This window comes from Genypterus blacodes, unplaced genomic scaffold, assembly GCF_046128005.1.
Source record: "Genypterus blacodes isolate CSIRO-AG114 ecotype Tasmania unplaced genomic scaffold, CSIRO-AGI_Gbla_v1 ptg000149l_1, whole genome shotgun sequence".
Taxonomy (NCBI): domain Eukaryota; kingdom Metazoa; phylum Chordata; class Actinopteri; order Ophidiiformes; family Ophidiidae; genus Genypterus; species Genypterus blacodes.
In genome coordinates this window covers 2,501-22,500 of record NW_027466951.1, presented here as the reverse complement: position 1 = coordinate 22,500, position 20,000 = coordinate 2,501, and the positions used below count along the sequence as shown (strand labels likewise).

Here is a 20,000-nt window from a genome sequence, read left to right as displayed (position 1 = left end):
GGCTCTGATTGGATGAGACTCTGTTAGGGGCGGGGCTCGGTACATAAGGGCGGGGTGCTGCCTCAGGTATCAGTGTGTGACTGCTGAGCCTTAACACGACTATACTGTTGTTCCTCTCTGTCAGTGATCAAGACGGGCGAGAGCGGCATGACGGTCTTCAGGCTGCTCAGTAAGACGGGCAGCTGGGTTTGGGTCCAGGCCAACGCCAAGCTGACCTACAAGGGAGGTGGACCCGACTTCATCATCGTCCGACAGAAAGTCTTAGTGTGAGCTTCCACCCGACGTCTCATCACGTCCCAGGATTTGAATTTGTGCTTTAACGTTCTGTCTGCTTGTCTGCTTGAAGCAACGGCGAGGGCGAGGAGCACCTGAGGCAGAGGAGTCTGCACCTGCCCTTCAGCTTCACCACGGGAGAGGCCGTCCTGTACAACAGCGGCCCCACCATCGACATCTCTCAGCCTCAGCTCAACAGAGCGCTCAGCAGAAGCAGCGAGATGCTGAAGGACGTGTCCCCCGACTCTCTGCTGGGCTGCTTCCTCAGACAGGACCAGACCATCTACGCCCAGACCGCCGCCCCCTCGCCCATGGATCAGATTTTCATGGACAGCAGAGCCCTGGTCAACATACCCAGCGACCCCTGGCAGGCGGCGGGTCCCTCAGAGCTGAGAGAGTCTGTGGCGGTGAAGGAGGAGGCCACAGAGTCGGTGCTGGCTGTGATCGGCTCTCTGGAGGAGATGGTGCAGAACGGGGAGATGTTCTCAGCTCTGCAGAACCTGGAGGTGGATCCTGCTGAGCTGATGGAGTGGCAGAGCGTGCTGAGGCCCAGACAGGACGAGCCGGACGATAGCTTCAAGTCCGAGCTGGACAACCTCCTGACCAACGACATCTTTGCCTACATGGACGCTGTTTTGTTCAAAGAGAATGGAAGCAGGAACCAGAAGCTCCCCAGCTGCCTCACAGCAGGAAACAACAACCAGGAGATCTTCAGCCAAGCAGCTGGACTGACTGATCCAGTCCACAGCTTCACAGAGGCTCCTCAGGCCTTCAGCAGCACCCAGAAGCTGTCCCACTATGGCCCCCTCCCTCAGCCTGAGACCAGCCTGCCCCCCATCCAGCAGCTTCAGCTGCAGGACATCTTCTGTCCGTCCATAGAGCTGCCGGATCTCCTGCTGTTCGACCCCTCCGCTCACGGGGCTCCAGCCCCATTTGAACCCTTCAGGCAGGCCTCTGTGGGCCACGTGGGTCCTGCAGGGTCCAGTCAGGTTCCTCAGGTTCCTCAGTGTCCCCAGACCGGCCCCACTCACCCTCCGCCCCCCCTCCTGCCATCTCATGACTTTAACTCAGCCTGTCTGCAGACCCAGCAGGTCCTGGACCTCATGCTGCCCCCTGCTGGCGTCCTGCAGAGCGGACACCAGCCGGCACCCCGCCCCTCCCCCGGCCACACGCTCCCCCCTGACGCCCGCTGGTCCTCCAGAGTCAACGGGCTGAGCCTGAAGCACGTTCAGCAGGGAGGAGCGACGGGCGTCCCGCAGGCTCCGCCCACCGGCTTCCTCCCGGGGCCGACGGGGGGGGCGGTCTTCCGTCGCTCCTGTCACAGTGGGACAGAGACGCCTGTGGACACGAGTCCTCCTCAGGCCTCCAGCTACTTCCAGTGGGGTCACAGTGAGCCGGTGGTCGGAACGTCGGCCATCCATCAGGACAGCGTCAGCATCAGTCCACAGGGGGAGACGGGACACCTGTCCAACATGTCCAACATGTCCAACATGTCCAACGTGTCCAACGTGTCCAACATGTCCAACATGTCCAACATGTCCAACGTGTCCAACGTGTCCAACATGCAGCACTACCTGGAGTTCAGAAGACAGACACAGGTGACCTCACACACACACACACACTCTCTCACTGTGGCTGTCAGCATCGCACATAATCACGTTTTCTACCAAGAGAGCGACAGTAAGAAATCTGAAAACATTCAACATGCAACATTGTGTGTGTGTGTGTGCGTGTGCGTGTGCGTGTGCGTGTGCGTGTGTGCGTGTGTGTGTGTGTTCCCTCTCTAACTCCTGTCTCTGTGTGTGTCCACAGGAGGACAGACTTCCTGCTGACAGTAAAGGATACTTCTCTGTTCCTGCTCTGGGGGAAGTCTCCATGTACTTTTCAGAATAAAAGCCTGCAGCTTGTAAAGCGTGGATCAGTGATCCAGAAGGGGGCGTGGCTCTGTAACTAGCCTGTATCAGCGCTTATCTGCTTGTCCCAGCGTGAGCGTGCGGCTCTGTCTGGTGTCCCGTCTCTGCTCAGTGTGAGCGGAGACGCTGTCATAATGAAGTATGGAACCACAAAGTGCCTTCAGCTCAGCTGCTCAGTCCAAGCTCAACCAAACAACCAAAGACAAATATTCTTTGAGGGAAATTCTTTCATTTCTTCTATGTAAACATGTTTAAACCATAATCTGATGCTTTAGTAAGAGAACATGGTGCCTGAGACCAGGAGGGAGGAGACTCCAGGGTCCAGACCAGGAGGGAGGAGACTCCAGGGTCCAGACCAGGAGGGAGGAGACTCCAGGGTCCAGACCAGGAGGGAGGAGACTCCAGGGTCCAGACCAGGAGGAGACTCCAGGGTCCAGACCAGGAGGGAGGAGACTCCAGGGTCCAGACCAGGAGGGAGGAGACTCCAGGGTCCAGACCAGGAGGGAGGAGACTCCGGGGTCCAGACCAGGAGGGAGGAGTCTCCAGGGTCCAGACCAGGAGGAGACTCCGGGGTCCAGACCAGGAGGGAGGAGTCTCCAGGGTCCAGACCAGGAGGAGACTCCGGGGTCCAGACCAGGAGGGAGGAGACTCCAGGGTCCAGACCAGGAGGGAGGAGACTCCAGGGTCCAGACCAGGAGGGAGGAGACTCCAGGGTCCAGACCAGGAGGGAGGAGACTCCAGGGTCCAGACCAGGAGGTCTTTCAGGACTTTAAAGCTGCACATGTAAACCCTTAGACCTGAGTGTGATGACCTCACTAAACACCATCAGCTGATCGCTCCATGAGAGACACACACGCACGTGCACACACACACACAGACATGCACAGACACACACGCGCACACACGCACACGCACACACACACACACTGTCCTGCAGGGTTTTTACAGTCCAGCTCTTCAGCCCAGATCCCGACCCGACTTTGGTCTCCAGGGCAACCCAGCGAGCATAAACCTCCTCTGTATGTTTAAACTTTCAACTTTGTATATGTTTAATGACATGCAGTGTTCTGGAATGAAACCTGTTTGACACCAGTGTAAGAAAATCCTCTGTTTGTGTCGACATAAAGACAAACAACAAGCACACACACTCAACATCCTTCCTGTGTGTGTGTGTGGGTGAGTGTGTTTGTATGTATGTGTGTGTGTGTGTCAGGGGTTTCTGTGTGAAGGAGCAGAGATGGATGATGTCACTCTCTTCACATTGTCTTCTAAGCTCCTGTCGGAAGTCGTCACACTGTTTAGTCTCTGTGTGACCTCTGACCCTGCTCTTTGGTTATCATGACCTCACTGACTGAAGAACAGGAACCATCCCAGGCTGTGAGCGCCCTCTGCTGGACGTCAGGTGAGGTGAGGCTGGATGTGTTCCATTTACTTTTGGCTCAACACTCCAAAAATCAACAGCTGCCTGATTGATAAATTCTGAGCCTTCATGGATGGAGATGAAGGAGATCAATCCAACCACAGCTCCATTTAGGGCCAGACTGTGCAGGCTGAGGAGAGAAGAGGCCACCAGAGGGCGCCACACGCCCATCAAACTGGTTTGTATCAGCAGCAGGCATGATGACTGATTCTGTGATGGGAAGATAAAAGTGAAGGTGGCTTGATTGATAACACACTGTGTGTGTGTGTGTGTGTGTGTGTGTGTGTGTGTGTGTGTGTGTGTGTGTGTGTGTGTGTGTGTGTGTGTGTGTGTGTGTGTGTGATCGATCACTGTGTGAACCTGAGGGAGGAAGTCAGGCTGCCATGTTGCAGCTGTGTGTGTGTGTGTGTGTGTCACTGCTCCTGTATGATGTCAGCTAACGATCTGATGGATCCATGTGTTTGTTTGTTTTGGTGTTGACATGAAGACAAACAAACAAACACGTGATATCTTTGTTTGTCTTCGTAGTTCCAGATGTTTCTTTTAGATTAATGATGAAATAAAACCTCGTTCTAATCCTACTGATCTGTTCAGGCGTAGGTCTCCATACCGGAAGTTGCGTCGAGTTTTATTATTTCCCAGTCTGACCTCTGACCCACATTCCGCCCCGCCCCCCTGCTGCTCTCTGATTGGTCGGGGGAATCCGCTCGGCCCGTGTTTCCAGGAGATTCTCGCTCGTGCCCGCGCACCGGTGACGTTGCGCGTCCCCGTCAGAAATCTGTGTCTGCGTGCCCGCGGAGGAATGCGCGCTCCCGCGGCCACGCGCGCCTCTGATTGGGGGCTCCGGTGATGGAGACGTAAAGTCCAGATTACTGCAGCGAAGTGAGCGAAGCACGAATGTGTGTGTGCGGCGCAATCATGAGGCTCCAAAGGGATCGCGGTGCTCGGGTCTGACGCTCAGCCGCTCTCATCTCATCCGGTTTGACGTCTCTGCTCGCTTTTTTCTGCTAGTTTGTTTTGGATTCATTAGTTTGGCGGCGGATCGAAGCGGAGCGCTCTCGCCTCATTATGTACGCGGGACGCAAGCGGAGGAAGCCGGTGCAGAGAGCGTGAGTGATCGATCCGCGATCAGTGTTTGATTCAGCTTGGTTATACTGTGTGAGTGTGTGTGTGTGTGTGTGTGTGTGTGTGTGTGTGTGTGTGTGTGTGTGTGTGTGTGTGTGTGTGTGTGTGTGTGTGTGTGTGGTGTTGCAATTTCTTAATTTGAATCAAACAAGCGGAACATTAATGTAGAGAAAAAATAATTTCGTTTTCAATTATTTAATGTAAATCAAATGTGTTTAATTTTGTTGTGTGTGTGTGTGTGTGTGTGTGTGTGTGTGTGTGTGTGTGTGTGTGTGTGTGTGTGTGTGTGTGTGTGCGTGTGTGTGAGAGAGCTTCATCAGTCAACCCGCTCAGTAAGAAAATAAATCAGAATATCGGAATCAAACTGTTTTTATTAAAATTAACAATGATATTTCCTTTAGTGTGATATTTAGGGTCAAACATTTATAATAGGCCTGCGCGTGTGTGTGTGTGTGTGTGGCTGCAGGCCGCTGCGCCATTTTGTGTCGCAGCTTCGGACTCTTTTTTTATTTTCTTTCTTTTCTTTCTCTTTTTCTTTACAGTTCTGTAAATCTTCGTTATTAATATTTTCCGCGCTCATGTATCGATCATCTCACCGAAGTATCGATCACAGCATCGACACCAATCTGATCTTTTCGATCAGACATTTCAGCCAGAAATCAAATAAAGCAAAAATGATCACTTCATAATATTATAATGATAATATTAAAATAATAATAGTACTAATAGTAATAATAATAATAATAGTAATAATAATAATGATAGTAATAATAATATGATCTCGATCTCCTGCACGTTTGCTGATTGACACATTGTGACGTCAGTGTGAAGTAAATCTAAATCTAAATGAATTGTTTGATTATTAGATTTCATTTCATTTCAGAATCAAATCTTTGTATTTGAATAATGATTATTTTATTGTTTACTACATTGTTAGATTTTTATTTCATGTTTACTGCATGAAAAATTCAAGACTGAAATATTTATAAACGGAAACATTTCAATGTGAGGAGAAGCAGAATCACTGACGTCATGATTTAACGAAAACATTTAAAAGAGTAAATGAATGAAGACGTTTAAAGGAAAATTTAGACTTTTAAAGGAAAATGAAGAGAAGGATTTTTAATTTTACAGGAAAAATGATCAAAGAAATCAATGTATTCTTTATTTTCTTTCATTTCTGTTATTTTGATTTTATTATATTCCAATTCATTAAATCTCTGACATGAATCTGAATTCTGGATGAGCAAGAAACAAAAACAGAGGAAGAGGAGGAAACCCAACATTTCTCTTGGGGTTTTTTTGTTCAGGTTTATTCCTGGAAAAAAAAAAAAACCTTCAAATATAAAAGAAATTCAACGTGTAAAATTCTGTCTTCTGTCAGCTGATTACAGAATAATAAAGTGATGATTAGATTGAATGTGTTTTGGTCAGATCCTGTCTCTGGTTGGCTGAAGGCGTCCCTGCTTTGACTTTCTGCTGCTGTAGCGCCGCCTACAGGACGGCTCACATCTCTGTGTTTGGTCTGTGGCCGCCATGGCTTTAATGTCACGAGTTAGGCTCCTCCCCTGAACTTGGCTCTTTGGCGCAAACAAACCCCGTTGTTGTTCAGACACCAGGTTTGGTTTCATGGACTTGACGTGGCGAGCGGGAGCTTCGTGACCTCCTGGTACCGCCTGACCTGTGACATCACCTGACCTGTGACATCACCTGACCTGTGACATCACGTGGTAAAGGTCAATGAAAGGTTTTGTTTTTCTTTCTTCTCAGGGTCAAAGCTCCTCCAGCTGAAGGGGCAAAGTCCAACCCGTCCAAACGGCACCGGGACCGGCTGAACGGGGAGCTGGAGCGCCTGGCCGGCCTGCTGCCGTTCCCTGAGGAGGTCACAGCCAGTCTGGACAAACTGTCCATCCTGCGCCTGAGCGTCAGCTACCTGAGGGCCAAGAACTTCTTCTCTGGTACGACAGCTCGCCTCGCTCAAACCCGGCCTGCCTGTAGGGGGCGACAGTGTCTCCACCCATTTCACTATAGTGCTCACTGAGTCACACTGAACATCGAGTGTGTGTGTGTGTGTGTGTGTGTGTGTGTGTGTGTGTGTGTGTGTGTGTGTGTGTGTGTGTGTGTGTGTGTGTGTGTGTGTGTGTGTGTGTGTGTGTGTGTGTGTGTGTGTGTGTGTGTGTGTGTGTGTGTGTGTGTGTGTGTGTGTGTGTGTGTGTGTGTGTGTGTGTGTGAGAATGCTGCATTGCGGCCGTGGTTTCCTCTCCCCTCCCTCCTGAATAATTGAAGATGGCGAGTTTAAAGAATTGATGAAATGGAGGCTGTGTGTTTATTTAAGGCAGCGTCTGTTTGTGGTGAGACGACAGGAAACGTACGGCTGAAACGTGTGGCGCGTCCATCAGCAGCCAGAGATTAGACTGGTCTAAACCTGATGTGGTCCTCAGACTGGTGTCAAACTGGATCCATAGTGGAGCTCTGAACTTGAACCTGACTTGATGCTGGACTAGAATGAACCTGAAACTGGTTTAAACTGTTCCAGCTATTGGTCTGAAACTGGCTTAACACAGGATTCAAACATTCCTTGGTCCTGGTCCTGGTCCTGGTCCCGGTCCCGGTCCTGATCTGATCTGATCCTGTGTGTCAGCTGAGTCATTGATCAGTTTGAGTGCTGATCAGTGAGCACAAACATGACGAGTGGAGATGATGAAGAGGCGCTTGTCTTCACATGGAGCCTCTGCTCGTCCTGTCACTGTGAATTATTGATTGTGGATTTCAGTCCTAATAGGTCAGAGTCCAGCCTTTAGACAGGCCCTGTGTCTAACTGCATTAGCCTACATCCTGGACGCTCTCTAAGTAATTAACGAGCTCAGGGCGCTTACATGGAGGAGGGCCCGTCGCCACGGAGACGTACATAATGTGTTGTATGTAAACAGTAGAAAATCCTGCTGAAAGAGTGTGTGTGTGTGTGTGTGTGTGTGTGTGTGTGTGTGTGTGTGTGTGTGTGTGTGTGTGTGTGTGTGTGTGTGTGTGTGTGTGTGTGTGTGTGTGTGTGTGTGTGTGTGTGTGTGTGTGTGTGTGTGTGTGTGTGTGTGTGTGTGTGTGTGTGTGTCAGATCCCAGAGCTGTCATTAAATGTTTGGACCAATCAGAACACAGAGCCCATCAGAGGCAGCCAGCGGGGCAGGAAGTAGAATCCTCCACATCCTCAGAGTGTAAACATGGAGCTGCAGTGTGAAGTTCAACCATACAGAACTCATCAGTCACACTTTCTTCTGTGGTTGGTCCCAAATCTATCGAGGCCACGCCCATTCATGTTTTGATTTTAATGCGGCGGCGCTCTCAGCTCTGACTGAGCCGGGCGCCATGGCGACTCTGTCACGGCGCTGTGAATCTGGCCTCTGGGTGTAAATCTGACTCCACCCCCATCAGGGCGGGGCTCGATGTGGACTGAGAGGGAGAATGACTCCGCCCCCTCGTCTTAACCTCCACCAAATCCCCTCCCCCCACTCCCCGCCGCCCCTCCCCCACCCTCCCCTCATAAGCAAATATGCAACCATGTGATGGAGAAACCTCGGGAGACACAAAACTGTGTGTGTGTGTGTGTGTGTGTGTGTGTGTGTGTGTGTGTGTGTGTGTGTGTGTGTGTGTGTGTGTGTGTGTGTGTGTGTGTGTGTGTGTGTGTGTGTGTGTGTGTGTGTGTGTGTGTGTGTGTGTGTGTGTGCGCGCACATCGCGTGTTCATTTGCTGCTGCAGTGGGGGGGGGTGAGTGAGTTGAAATGTTCTATATTTACTCTGCCACACACACACACACACACACACACAGCTCTCAGGCAGAGCAGAGAGGATCCTGACATTCTTCTCATGTGGTTCATGAGAAACAGGAGAGCTTTGGGCTTGATTGATAAGTTCTGAGCCTGACCTGTAAGTGGGAGGAGCTGTGATCTTTGTTTTGGGTAAACTGTCAAAACGTTCAGAGAATAACAAAGTGAGTCATCACATTACCTCTAAGTTCCTTCTGACTCTTCCGTAAAGGAAACCTTTACCAAGCGTCCGTGTTTCAAACAAACATGTATGTGGTTCATGGCCCTGCTGGTGTGAATGCAGCTCCAGTCTGAATCCTTCCTGCTCCGTCTGTGTGAGTATGTTGCTTAATGGAGGAAGATGTTTGAGCTCCACACTGGAGGACAGGCCGAGCCCCCGCAGGCGTCTGAGCCCACAAACTGTCTGATTTTCAGGGTCACTGCTCGGTTGTCAGGTCCCATCAGTCACATGGTGCAGAGGGCCACTGGGGGCCCCGCACTGGGCACACACTCATCCATGTATTGGAGCTTTAAGTGGAGGTTTGGCCAACTTGGGCCGGTTGTGGATTAAAGTTTCAATGTTTTTAGTCCAAAGACCAACATTCAGTCTGTTTGTCCTGTGTTCACTCTACCTTACTACTAGATCTGGACCTGGATCAGCAGGTTCTGGATCAGAAGGACATGCATCAGTAGGATCTGGGTCGGCAGGACCTGGATCACTTAGGTCTGGGTCAGTAGGACCTGGATCAGTAGGACCTGGATCAGTAGGACCTGGATCAGCAGGTTCCGGATCAGTAGGACCTAGACCAGTGGGATCTGGGTCAGTAGGATCTGGGTCAGTAGGATCTGGGTCAGTAGGATCTGGATCTGGTGGTCCCTCAGTCCTCTTCTGATAGGAGCTCTGTGTCTCCAGGCAGAGCCAAGTGTCTAGCAGAGCTACAAACATCAACTAGCAGCATCATGGAGCTGAGATGGAGCTGATTCAGAGAAGGACAAGGGAGGAGGAGGAGGAAGAAGGCTCTGACCTCCTGTCATATTAGCCCAGTTGTGATGTGTGTATGTTGTTGTCGTCTCCATGGTGCTAACATTAGCATGTTTAGGCCTCTGGCCTCTGGCTGCAGCACCATCATGCCACATGTGTGTATGTGAGATCAATATTTCATGATGTGGTCAGCAGCTCTGCTCACTGAAGCCTGAGGAGCTCTGCTGCTCTTTGTCCTCCTCCAGCCATGCAGGAGATCAACCATCTGACCCTCTGCAGCCACAAACTCACATCTGAACACAAAGACTCACACATTCCTCTAAAAGCAGACATTGGATTTCAATGAATCTGGGTAAACATATATAATAATAAATAAAAACAATGTTATGTTATTGATTCTGGAAGATTCTTGACCCAACTAAGATCTTCAGGCGTGTGTGAGCTCCACCCTCTGCTCTACTTAATCAAATGAAACCTAATATTGTATAATATTCCTAAAGTTTCACCTTTTTCCTGTGAACGCTCAGCTGATCACAGGGATTGACAGGTCCTCCGTTAAACTCTGGATTGTGGTGCAGTGATTCTTCTTCTACAAGCTTCTTTAGATCTCACAGACAAAATGACCAAGGTGTCCAAGCAAAGCTGTGCCTCTCTCACACACACACACACACACACACACGCACACGCAGCCCATATGCCATCCTGACACGGCTAGGCCCCGCCCCCCCATGGACTCCTCATTAACCCTCTTCATAGACAACAAAAGGTCTGACCCAGAACTCAGTCACCCAATCATGTCAAGAAATTACCTTGGGGTCAAAGGCCATCACAGGTCACCGCTCAGCACTCCTGCAGGGGTCATAGATTAATGTGCTCACCGCTGCTCTCTTTCTCATGACATCACAATGTCTCACTTCACCGTGAGATCTCCTCCTCCATGATCTCCTCCTCCATGATCTCCTCCTCCATGATCTCCTCCTCCATGATCTCTTTCTCCATGATCTCCTCCTCCATGATCTCCTCCTCCATGATCTCCTTCTCCATGATCTCCTCCTCCATGATCTCCTCCTCCATGATCATCTGGAGGTTCTAGAGGAGGCAGTGCAGCGGATTGGTAGTTAGCTTGGGTTCAGATCTGAGTTTGTGATGACATGAAGTGAGACCTCCCTCATAGGCCCACGACTTATCAATCAACCCTGTTTCCCTGATAATCTCACTGAAATGAAGTCAAGCCCTCTCTCTCTTTTCTCCACAGTCGCTCTGACCGGTCGAAACGGTGCAGCTGCCACCAAAAACCCAGAAGGCAAAGCGGCGGATGAAGCTGAGGGTCGACTTGCTGAAGGAGAACTCCTCCTGCAGGTCAGTGCGACAGGAAACAGGAGGGTGAACTTGCATCAGTGTGACCTCCATGGAAACGCTTTAGAGAAAAGAGAACAGACGTACGACTAAACTGCTTTAAAGTCCGACTGAAACTGGTGTGAAGCTGGCCTGTAGCTGGTCTTAACAGCCTGAACCTGGTCTGACACTGGTCTAATCCTCCATGGAGGTTTTGTGATCTTTTGGGGATCTGCTGGAGTCTCTGATTTTCCGGTCGGCTTCCTCCCGATGTGGATCACACCGACATTCCAGAGGCAGACAGACGGCCAGGAGGCTTCATAATGAGGATCAACCTGCATGTCATGGGAGACCAGGGCCTGCTGGGAGAGGAGGGCTGTAGAGCTTCATCTCCATAATCCAGGAGCTCTGAGTGATGAATTATTAAAACTAAACGCAGGAAATGAATGATTTACTGTGAAACACAAAAAGGTTTTATGAGCTCCAGTTCCTCTTCATGTCTTCAGAAATACAAACACCAACCTGAAGGGGAGATGTAGCTTCCTAAAGTCCAAAATGGGTTGTGGAGTTCCAGGAAGAGGAAAATGTTCCTTTGAGGTTCCTGATGTTCTGTTTGACCTGCAGGCTCTGAACGGGTTTGTGATGGTCCTCACTGCTGATGGAACCATCTTCTACTCCTCACACACCATTCAGGACTACCTGGGCTTCCACCAGGTACACACACACACACACACACACACACACACTCACACTCACACTCACACTCACACACACACACACACACACACACACACACACACACACTCACATCAGGTGAGGCTCCTTCAAAGTAAAAGTCCTACACAAAGAAGTCTTATCATCTGTTTATTCCCTCTCTCCTCCTCTTCCTCTCCCTCTCCTCCTCAGACTGACGTGGTGCATCAGAGTGTCTATGATCTGGTCCACACAGAGGACCAGCAGGAGTTGAGGAGGAACCTGCATTGGGCCTTGAACCCTCCCGCTGCTGTGGCCTCCATCACACAGGACTCCCCACAAGGTCGGTCCCCCAATCAATCAGTCAATCAATCAATCAATCAATCAATCAAACCAGTTAATTCTATCTCAAAAAAGAAAGTAAGAAAAAGGAAGCAAATGAAGCAACGGTGAATGAAAAAGGGAAAGCAGAGGAGATAAGGAAAGATCAAAGAAAAGATGAAGGAGAAACGACCAGACAAGACCAGAAGTAGGAAAGGGAAGAAGGAAGTAAGGAAAGGAGGAAATATAGACATGAATCAGGAGGATTCTCTCTCTCTCTCTCTCTCTCTCTCTCTCTCTCTCTCTGTCTCTGTCTCTCTCTCTCTCTCTCTCTCTCTCTCTGTGTGTGTGTGTGATTGGTTGATCAGTACACATGAGTACTGTGCAGTACTTCAGGTGTGGTCCTGGTCCTGGTCCCAGTTTGTGTCTGTGTGTAATCTCTGAGGCTTTCATCAGTCAGATGGAGGTCAGGTCACATGACCCTGTAATCGTCCTGTGGAGGATCAGGTGAAGGTTTAAGGTGCTTAAGGTCTGTGTGTGCTGCTTCTGTTCAGACCTTCCTCCTCCTCCTCCTCCTCCTCGGCGTCTTTAGCCTCATTATCTAAGTCCTCCTCTCCACAGGGGCTGATGATGATGATGATGAAGATGATGATGAGTGCTACAATGAATTCTCCTGTAGTACAGATGTGTGTGTGTGTGTGTGGGGGGGGGGGCTGTTTAACCCTTTGTGACATAGTGGAGCAGTGAGTTATTAGTGCTACAGAACCTTCAGAACCTCCTTCAGAACCTTCACACCTGATGGCCTCTGACCTCACGTGCCTCATGTAGAGCTGGGACTTCATCTTCATCTTCATCTGGTGAATTACTTCTTTATCCCTAAATCCACCTGAGGGAGGCGTGGTTTCATGACACATCAGCTTAGAGATGATGATGTCACTCATGATGTCACTGCTGCTGAGAAACAACCGGAGCTTTCAGTCCAAGTGTGTGACATGGAGCCCCTCCCCCCACAGACCTGCATGGAGGCACAACACTGTGACACGCTGCCCCCTGGTGGCCACAAACCAGGAGGACTCAAATGAATCTGTCTGAAAATCAAACCCTGAACACTTGAGTTGTGTGTCTGTTGCTTCATTTGCTTTCATCTCCTCCCCTTGTTTCCTGACCTCAGAGATGGAAGCTGACTGCAGCTCCTCACTCGTCACCTACAACCCCGAGCAGCTTCCTCCAGAGAACTCCTCCTTCCTGGAGAGAAGCTTCGTCTGCCGCTTCCGCTGCCTGCTGGATAACTCCTCCGGCTTCCTGGTGGGTCCAACATCCCAACATACAACCTGCCTGTCCTGCTCCACACCAGGCTGAGAGCTTTCACACCCATCTCCGCTGTAATTCAAACCAGAATCAGACAGCGGACAAACCGGGGCAGCAGTCTGTCAGAGCCTCATTCTGACGTTTGTTTCCTACGGCAAACATCTTCTCCAGTCATTTACATTCTTTTTCCTATTCAGATTTATAATTATTTCAGTTTTATCTCTGTAATGTTTCTTCAGTTTGGCTCCAGAAACCCGGGGATCAAATTTTCCGTCTCTCCTTCTCAGGCGCTGAACGTTCAGGGCCGTCTGAAGTTCCTGCACGGACAGAGCCACAAGCAGGAGAATGGAGCCAAGGCGGCGTCGCAGCTAGCCCTGTTCGCCATCGCCACGCCGCTGCAGCCGCCCTCCATCCTGGAGATCAGGACCAAGAACATGATCTTCAGAACAAAACACAAGCTGGACTTCACACCCATGGCCTGCGACGCCAAGTAAGACAAGAGAGAAAGAGAGGAAGAGAGAAAGAGACGCTGAATGTGAAAACAGACAGAGAGCAGAATGAAGGAAACTGAACGCTGTCATTGGTTTTCAGGGGGAAGATCGTGCTGGGATACACGGAGGCGGAGCTTCGGGTTCGAGGGTCTGGATATCAGTTCATCCACGCTGCTGACATGCTGCACTGTGCTGAGAACCACGTCAGGAGTAAGACCACAAGAACACAAGGCCAGCTTTAGTTTACATCCTTTTCTTCCTTTTCTTATCTTTTACTGTGTGTGTGTGTGTGTGTGTGTGTGTGTGTGTGTGTGTGTGTGTGTGTGTGTGTGTGTGTGTGTGTGTGTGTGTGTGTGTGTGTGTGTGTGTGTGTGTGTGTGTGTGTGTGTGTGTGTGTGTGTGTGTGTGTGTGTGTGTGTGTGTGTGTGTGTGTGTGTGTGTGTGTGTGTGTGTGTATGTAGTGATGAAGACTGGGGAAAGTGGTCTGACTGTGTTCCGGCTGCTCACCAAGGACAATCTCTGGAAATGGGTCCAAGCCAACGCCAGGCTGGTTTACAAGAACGGAAAGCCAGATTACATCATCGCCACCCAGAGGCCTCTTCTGTAAGTACACATGGAGTCACATGGTGGAGAAATCTTCATGAACATGTGAAGGACGCAATAAAGCCCAACAACATACAGGAATACATGTCTAACATTCACAGAACAAAACTCTCTAAACCTGTATCAGAGTCTAACTTCAGCTCAGATGTGTTTCCTTTAGGTGTTTAGTGTTTGTGTCCATGTGACCTTTGACCTTTACGGGGAAGCTTGCTGGTTTCTAGCAGCCTGGTCCTGAGGAGAGCAGACCTGCTGCTCTGTTGAAACCGCCATGATCTTCTGATAACTAACCTGTCTTCTGTCTTCAGGGATGAGGAAGGAGGAGAACATCTGCGTAAGCGTTCCTTGCACCTGCCCTTCACCTACGCCACAGGTGAGGCGCTGCTCTACCAGTCCAACCATCCCATTGCAGGCTTTGGTGATGGCGGCCAAGAGAAAAATGGCAGCAAGTCCAAGAAAAGCCGTACAGAGAGGATGGCAAAGGACGGGCTGAAGCCCGGCTCCCTCTTTGGAGCTCTTATGAGCCAAGATGAGTCTGTGTACGTCTGCCAGCCGGCCCCAGAGCCCAAGGTGTCCTTTCACAGCAGCTTCTTTGCTGAACACATGGGCTTTTCACAATCTGATTCCTCCAGCTTGCACACGCGATGGGAGGTGCCAATCAACGGAGGGATCGGTCTGGGCCTACCAGAGCCGGCCGGCAGCTTTGACCCGCTGCTCGCCACCCTGGACTCCTTGTCTTTAGGGGGGCAGGGGGCGGCTGCAGAGGAGGACGGTTGTTCAAACGGTGAGCTGTTTGGAGCTCTTGAAGGACTCGGGTTGAGCGCTGAGGACTTGGAGCTGCTGCTGCTGGATGAGCGGATGATCAGAGTTGAGATGGATCCTGAGCGGGTGCCCACCCTCGATGACTTGCTGACCAATGATGAGATCATCTCTTACATACACGACTCACTGGATTTAAAGTCAGATCCTGCAGAGGCCATGGGTGAACAAGCACCTCTAGGTACCGCCAAGGCCACAACCTCCACTGCAGCACTGGCCCAACCAGAGAACCACCCCACCTCTGACCCCAACGTGCAAACCCAGTTTCCTCACCATAAGCCTCCTCTGATGGGACAGGCACCCATCATCCAACTGTCTCAGCAGATGCAGCAGCACCTTCACATGCAGCCAGGCAAAGTGGTTCATAACTGGAACCAGCAGAGGGCGCCCTTGCCTCAGACATTAGCCAACGGAGACCTATTGGAACAGAATCAATCCATTCCAAACGGGCAGTGGACAGCCCAAGACATTCTGGTCAGCACAGGGATCCATCTTGAAAACTATCACACACCACAGACTCTCTTCAACAGGAAAACATTTCACCTGGACAGAGAACTTCGTCAGCAGCATCAGTGCTACCTTCAGCAGCAGCAGCAGTCCAGGATGCAGAGCCAGCTACCTCAGCAGTACCACGCCAGACAGAATGCTACAAACCTCAACGGACTGTGTGGGCTCTCCAGCACCAACCACTCAGCGGGGAAATCCCTGTGGACGGACTGTAACTTCAGTGAGAGTGCAGGCAGCAACTCCTGCCTCAATAACAGCCAAACTGACACCTGCCTTGATTACGGCCTGTCTGACATGGATCATGTGGATTACACCTTTAGCGGGGGCGCTCTGTTTGGGAGGAGAGTGCCGCAGCGCGGGGCAGAGACCGCCGCCTCGTCCTTTCAGGGGCCCAACTACAAACGGCAGCAGGAGCAGATCCCAGTCCCTTTGGCCCAGGTCCTCTCTGGCCTGTCCCAGTGTCCTCCACCCAACGCCTCTCTGGAACACATCCTGGGAGTGGGACAGCTGGACCACTACGGTGTGGTGGCCTCTGACCTCACTCACAGCAGCAGCCACAGTAAGGTGAGTCAGTCTGAACTCACTCACTGATGTCCTCATGTAGATCTTCTTCTCCTCCTCTCAGGTCTGCAGGTCTCTAATGGACCCTTATGGATCCATGTTCAGGTGTTAAAGCCTCTAAAGCTCCTCTACATGAAGACAGAAGTTTAGATACATACTAATATGACCTTTGACCCTTTTCATTGATCTTTATGGTGCAGTAACTTCCGGGTGCCTTCTTTGACTGTTTACCTTCTGTTTATTGGATTAACTGATTCCAGAAGAAAACTAAAAACAAGCACCGTCAAACGCAAAAATCCAAAATCCAGTTAGTTATTTTCAAATATCTCTTCAAAATGAAAAATCTCCAGAGTGCAACAACTCAGAACGTTTCCATGTCGGAGACCTGAGAGCTGAGAGAGGCAGTAAGCAGTCAAGTCTGAGTCACATGCTTGTTCACCCTCAGTGTGATTGATGTTGTGATGTCTCTGCTGTCCTGCAGATGGAGAGCAGCTGCATCCAGAGCAGCTCTTACCCAGCAGGCTGTGCTCTGCCCAATGGGAGCGCAGCAGCGCCCCCTGCTGTGCAGATGCCCCCCGGCCCCGAGACGCTCTCCGGCCCGCCCGACCCCGCAGCCACCGGCTTCTACCTCTGAGCGGGAAACACCGGGACGCAGCCGGGCGCTGTGATTGGCCAGAAGCAGCCAATGACAGAGCGGCCTTATACACACAGACAGAAGTGAACAGATGTAGGCCTGTATGTTTGGTTTACACCGATGCAGTCATGAGGCTGAGAGGAGCTCAGTCTGATCCCACACAGGCTCAGATCCAAAGTCAAGCTGAACTTTGACCTGCACCTTCAAACACACCAGCAGCAGCATGCCAGTGACATCTGCTCACACTTCAGTCAGCTCAGCTACAATCTGCTTCAAGAAGTTTTTTTTATAAAAGGATGTGCGGCAAAACGATCATGGCTTGGTTCCACTCAGAACATTTTCTGAGTCTGATGGTGGGATTCCAGGACGTTTGTCTGCTTCTAGGACTGAGACATAACTGGAGAGATGGAGAGGAAGTCTGGGACTCATCCAGGGGACGGCTCAGATCTGCTTCACCTTGTATCAGAACACGCTGTGGTCCAGAGGGACAGGATGATCCGTACGCACAGAGGAACCAGATCCACACAGAGGAACCAGATCCACACAGAGGAACCAGATCCACACAGAGGAACCAGATCCAGTTGCTGGTTGTGCTCTTCCACTCACATTTGACTCTCCTCCACTCTGAAGTGAAACATCTGTGTCCACTCTAGCTTTCATGTCAGTGTTTGTGTCCATGTGACCTTTGACCTTGGCTGGGGAGGTTCTCCTGGGTCCTTGCAGCCTGGTCCCGAGGAGAGCCGACCTGCAGCTCTGTTTACCGCTCTGCCTCTCTGTGAAGCTCTATCTCTGGGTGAGAGGAGCTTGATGCTCTACTGAAGGCTCTACAGAGCTCCTCTGGCAGGGGGCGCCGGCTTTCATGTCTTACCTCTGGGTAGGGACAGTAACTACCCCCCCCCCCCCTGCTGTCCCTTGTTGCTCTGTCTGCAGCTCGCAGATCCCTCCAGTTTGGGATACGACGTCCCGTCAATCATCCAGATGTTTTTGTTGTTGTTTATGGATCATTTCTATATTAGAAAAGCTGGATGTTAAACCAGAGAGAGAGGAAGTGACTCCTGCCACATGCTGACACACGTGACACGGCACCGGCTTCTTTCTTCAAGCAGGAAGAATGTAATCTGCTCTCTGGGTGGGGGGGGGGGGGTTTCCCTGATGAGATTAATCCACATGTTAGAGACGTGTAGAGTTACAACACGTTTAGAAATACGCTGCACTTTATTTTACTCACGTGATGCAGATTCTGTATTCAGGGATTTTGGAGCGTTTTTATTGTTTTTGCGGTGAGTTCATGACCTCACAACACACACACACACACACACACACACACAGGCGGTGCTGTCCTCCTCCTCGCTCACTCGAATTGTTAACTTTTGTTCATATTGTTGATGATCTTTATTTTTTGTTAAAACGTTGAACTGTGACTGATTAGATCTGTATTTATTCATCCATGTCCTCCAGCAGGGGGCGCATTCTCCCTTGTATTGAATGACAGGTGAGACAGTCTAAGAAGAAGTGGTTGCGTTCATCCGGAGCCCCCCCCCCCCCAACTCACATCGGAAGACTGATGAGGTCCAGCACATAGATGGTTTGTGAGCGACTTCAGCTGTAAATTCAGACGACATAGCTCCGCCCCTAACCGTTAGCCTAAACACATAGAATCTTTGAAGCTAATGCGCTAACCAGGCTCAGACTATATCACAGGTCGTTCCTCATGAATATTTATGAGCTTGTTCCCGGCCTCACCTGAGTAAACAGGAAGAAGGTGTGTTGTCCAGGAAGACGCTGGCTAAAGTTTCCCTCAGCTGCCATGGGATGTGCTAAGCTAAGCTAAGCTAAACATGTCCCGGACCTGTCTATGTGCTGGACACGCTGAGACTTCCTCCTGTAGCTAAGCGCTGAAGTGTTCCTTTAAAGTGCTAGAACCTGAGTGTAGAAGCGAGGATGCTAACAGGAAGGAAGGACGCAGCTCTGAATGTTTCCTGTAAATAAAACGATGTCGTGAAGCTGAACAGAGATTTTCCAGGTGACCGTTGAGATGATGTCATGATGATGTTAAGATGATGTCATGTTGTTGTTCGTTGTGCTACACGCGTGTTTCTTTGACCATTTTAATTTTTTTCCATGACAGAAATGTTTGATATATTTAATTTAAATGTTGTGACCTGGTAACTGTGTGTGTGTTGGCGGTGTTGCCAGGGCGACGCAGGCGTGTTTGGGCGCCTCTGTGGACTCAATGTTGTAAATAGTGACATCATCACAAACACCCGGACGCGTTATGACGTAATGGTGCCATACAGCTGAGACCTTAGCTTAACTTAGCATAGCCACGTTTGTTTGAACATGCGCGTTACATGTTTGACCCCTGACCTTTGATTGCTTGTTTCATATGTATGATTTCATGCATTGAAAATAAAGCCACAGTGACAAACACACACACACACCAAGTGCTGTAAGCGTCTGACTGTGAGTAAACACACACACACACACACACAGACACACACACACACACACCAAGTGCTGTAAGCGTCTGACTGTGAGTAAACACACACACACACCAAGTGCTGTAAGCGTCTGACTATGAGTAAACACACACACACACACACCAAGTGCTGTAAGCGTCTGACTATGAGTAAACACACGCACACACACACATACACACGTGTTGTTGTTTAGCATCTTACTGTGAGAACACACACACACACATGTTTTGATGAAACACATTCCTCCGGCGCCCTTTGACCTTTGTTAGCCCGGCCCAGCCCAGATGTTTGCAGTTAGCAGAGCAGGCGGAGCTTCAGAGGAGCTTCAGTCTGATCTTCAGCATGAGAGGAAGGAGGCTGAGCTTTGTCCTGCTGACACTAACATGCGTCTGGAGCCACGACGCAGGGCACCAAAGGCCATCAAAGGGTAAGAAACCACAGCGTGTGTGTGTGTGGTGGTGCGTCCTGAGTGTGTGCGTGTGTGTGTGCGAGTGTGTGTCCTGAGTGTGTGTGTGTGTGTGTGTGTGTCCTGAGTGTGTGTGTGTCCTGTGTGTGTGTGTGTGTGTGTGTGTCCTGAGTGTGAGTGTGTGTGTGTGTCCTGAGTGTGAGTGTGTGTGTGTGTGTCCTGAGTGTGTGTGTGTGTGTGTGTGTCCTGAGTGTGTGTGTGTGTGTGTGTGTGTCCTGAGTGTGTGTGTGTGTGTGTGTGTGTCCTGAGTGTGTGTGTCCTGAGTGTGTGTGTCCT

General features: G+C 50.4%; 2 protein-coding genes across 3 annotated transcripts in view; both read left to right on the top strand.

The window, feature by feature from the left end:
* Positions 1-3,343, top strand: part of LOC143012568 (aryl hydrocarbon receptor-like) — a 17,028-nt gene extending 13,685 nt beyond the window's left edge. For both annotated transcript variants that reach the window (XM_076165765.1, XM_076165764.1), the window contains exons 9-11: positions 125-266; positions 347-1,871; positions 2,086-3,343. In XM_076165765.1, coding sequence (XP_076021880.1) covers positions 125-266; positions 347-1,871; positions 2,086-2,166 — 1,748 coding nt within the window. In that variant the 3' untranslated portion in view covers positions 2,167-3,343. The remainder of the gene's footprint in view (positions 1-124; positions 267-346; positions 1,872-2,085) is intronic.
* Positions 3,344-3,524: 181 nt separating this feature from the next.
* LOC143012556 (aryl hydrocarbon receptor-like) lies at positions 3,525-19,207 on the top strand. Its single transcript, XM_076165744.1, has 11 exons — positions 3,525-3,593; positions 6,479-6,689; positions 10,765-10,868; positions 11,469-11,558; positions 11,751-11,880; positions 13,030-13,163; positions 13,454-13,656; positions 13,758-13,867; positions 14,119-14,260; positions 14,566-16,147; positions 16,626-19,207. The coding sequence occupies exons 1-11, from the start codon at positions 3,525-3,527 to the stop codon at positions 16,776-16,778; spliced, it is 2,928 nt and encodes a 975-aa protein (XP_076021859.1). The 3' UTR covers positions 16,779-19,207.
* Positions 19,208-20,000: the final 793 nt, after the last annotated feature.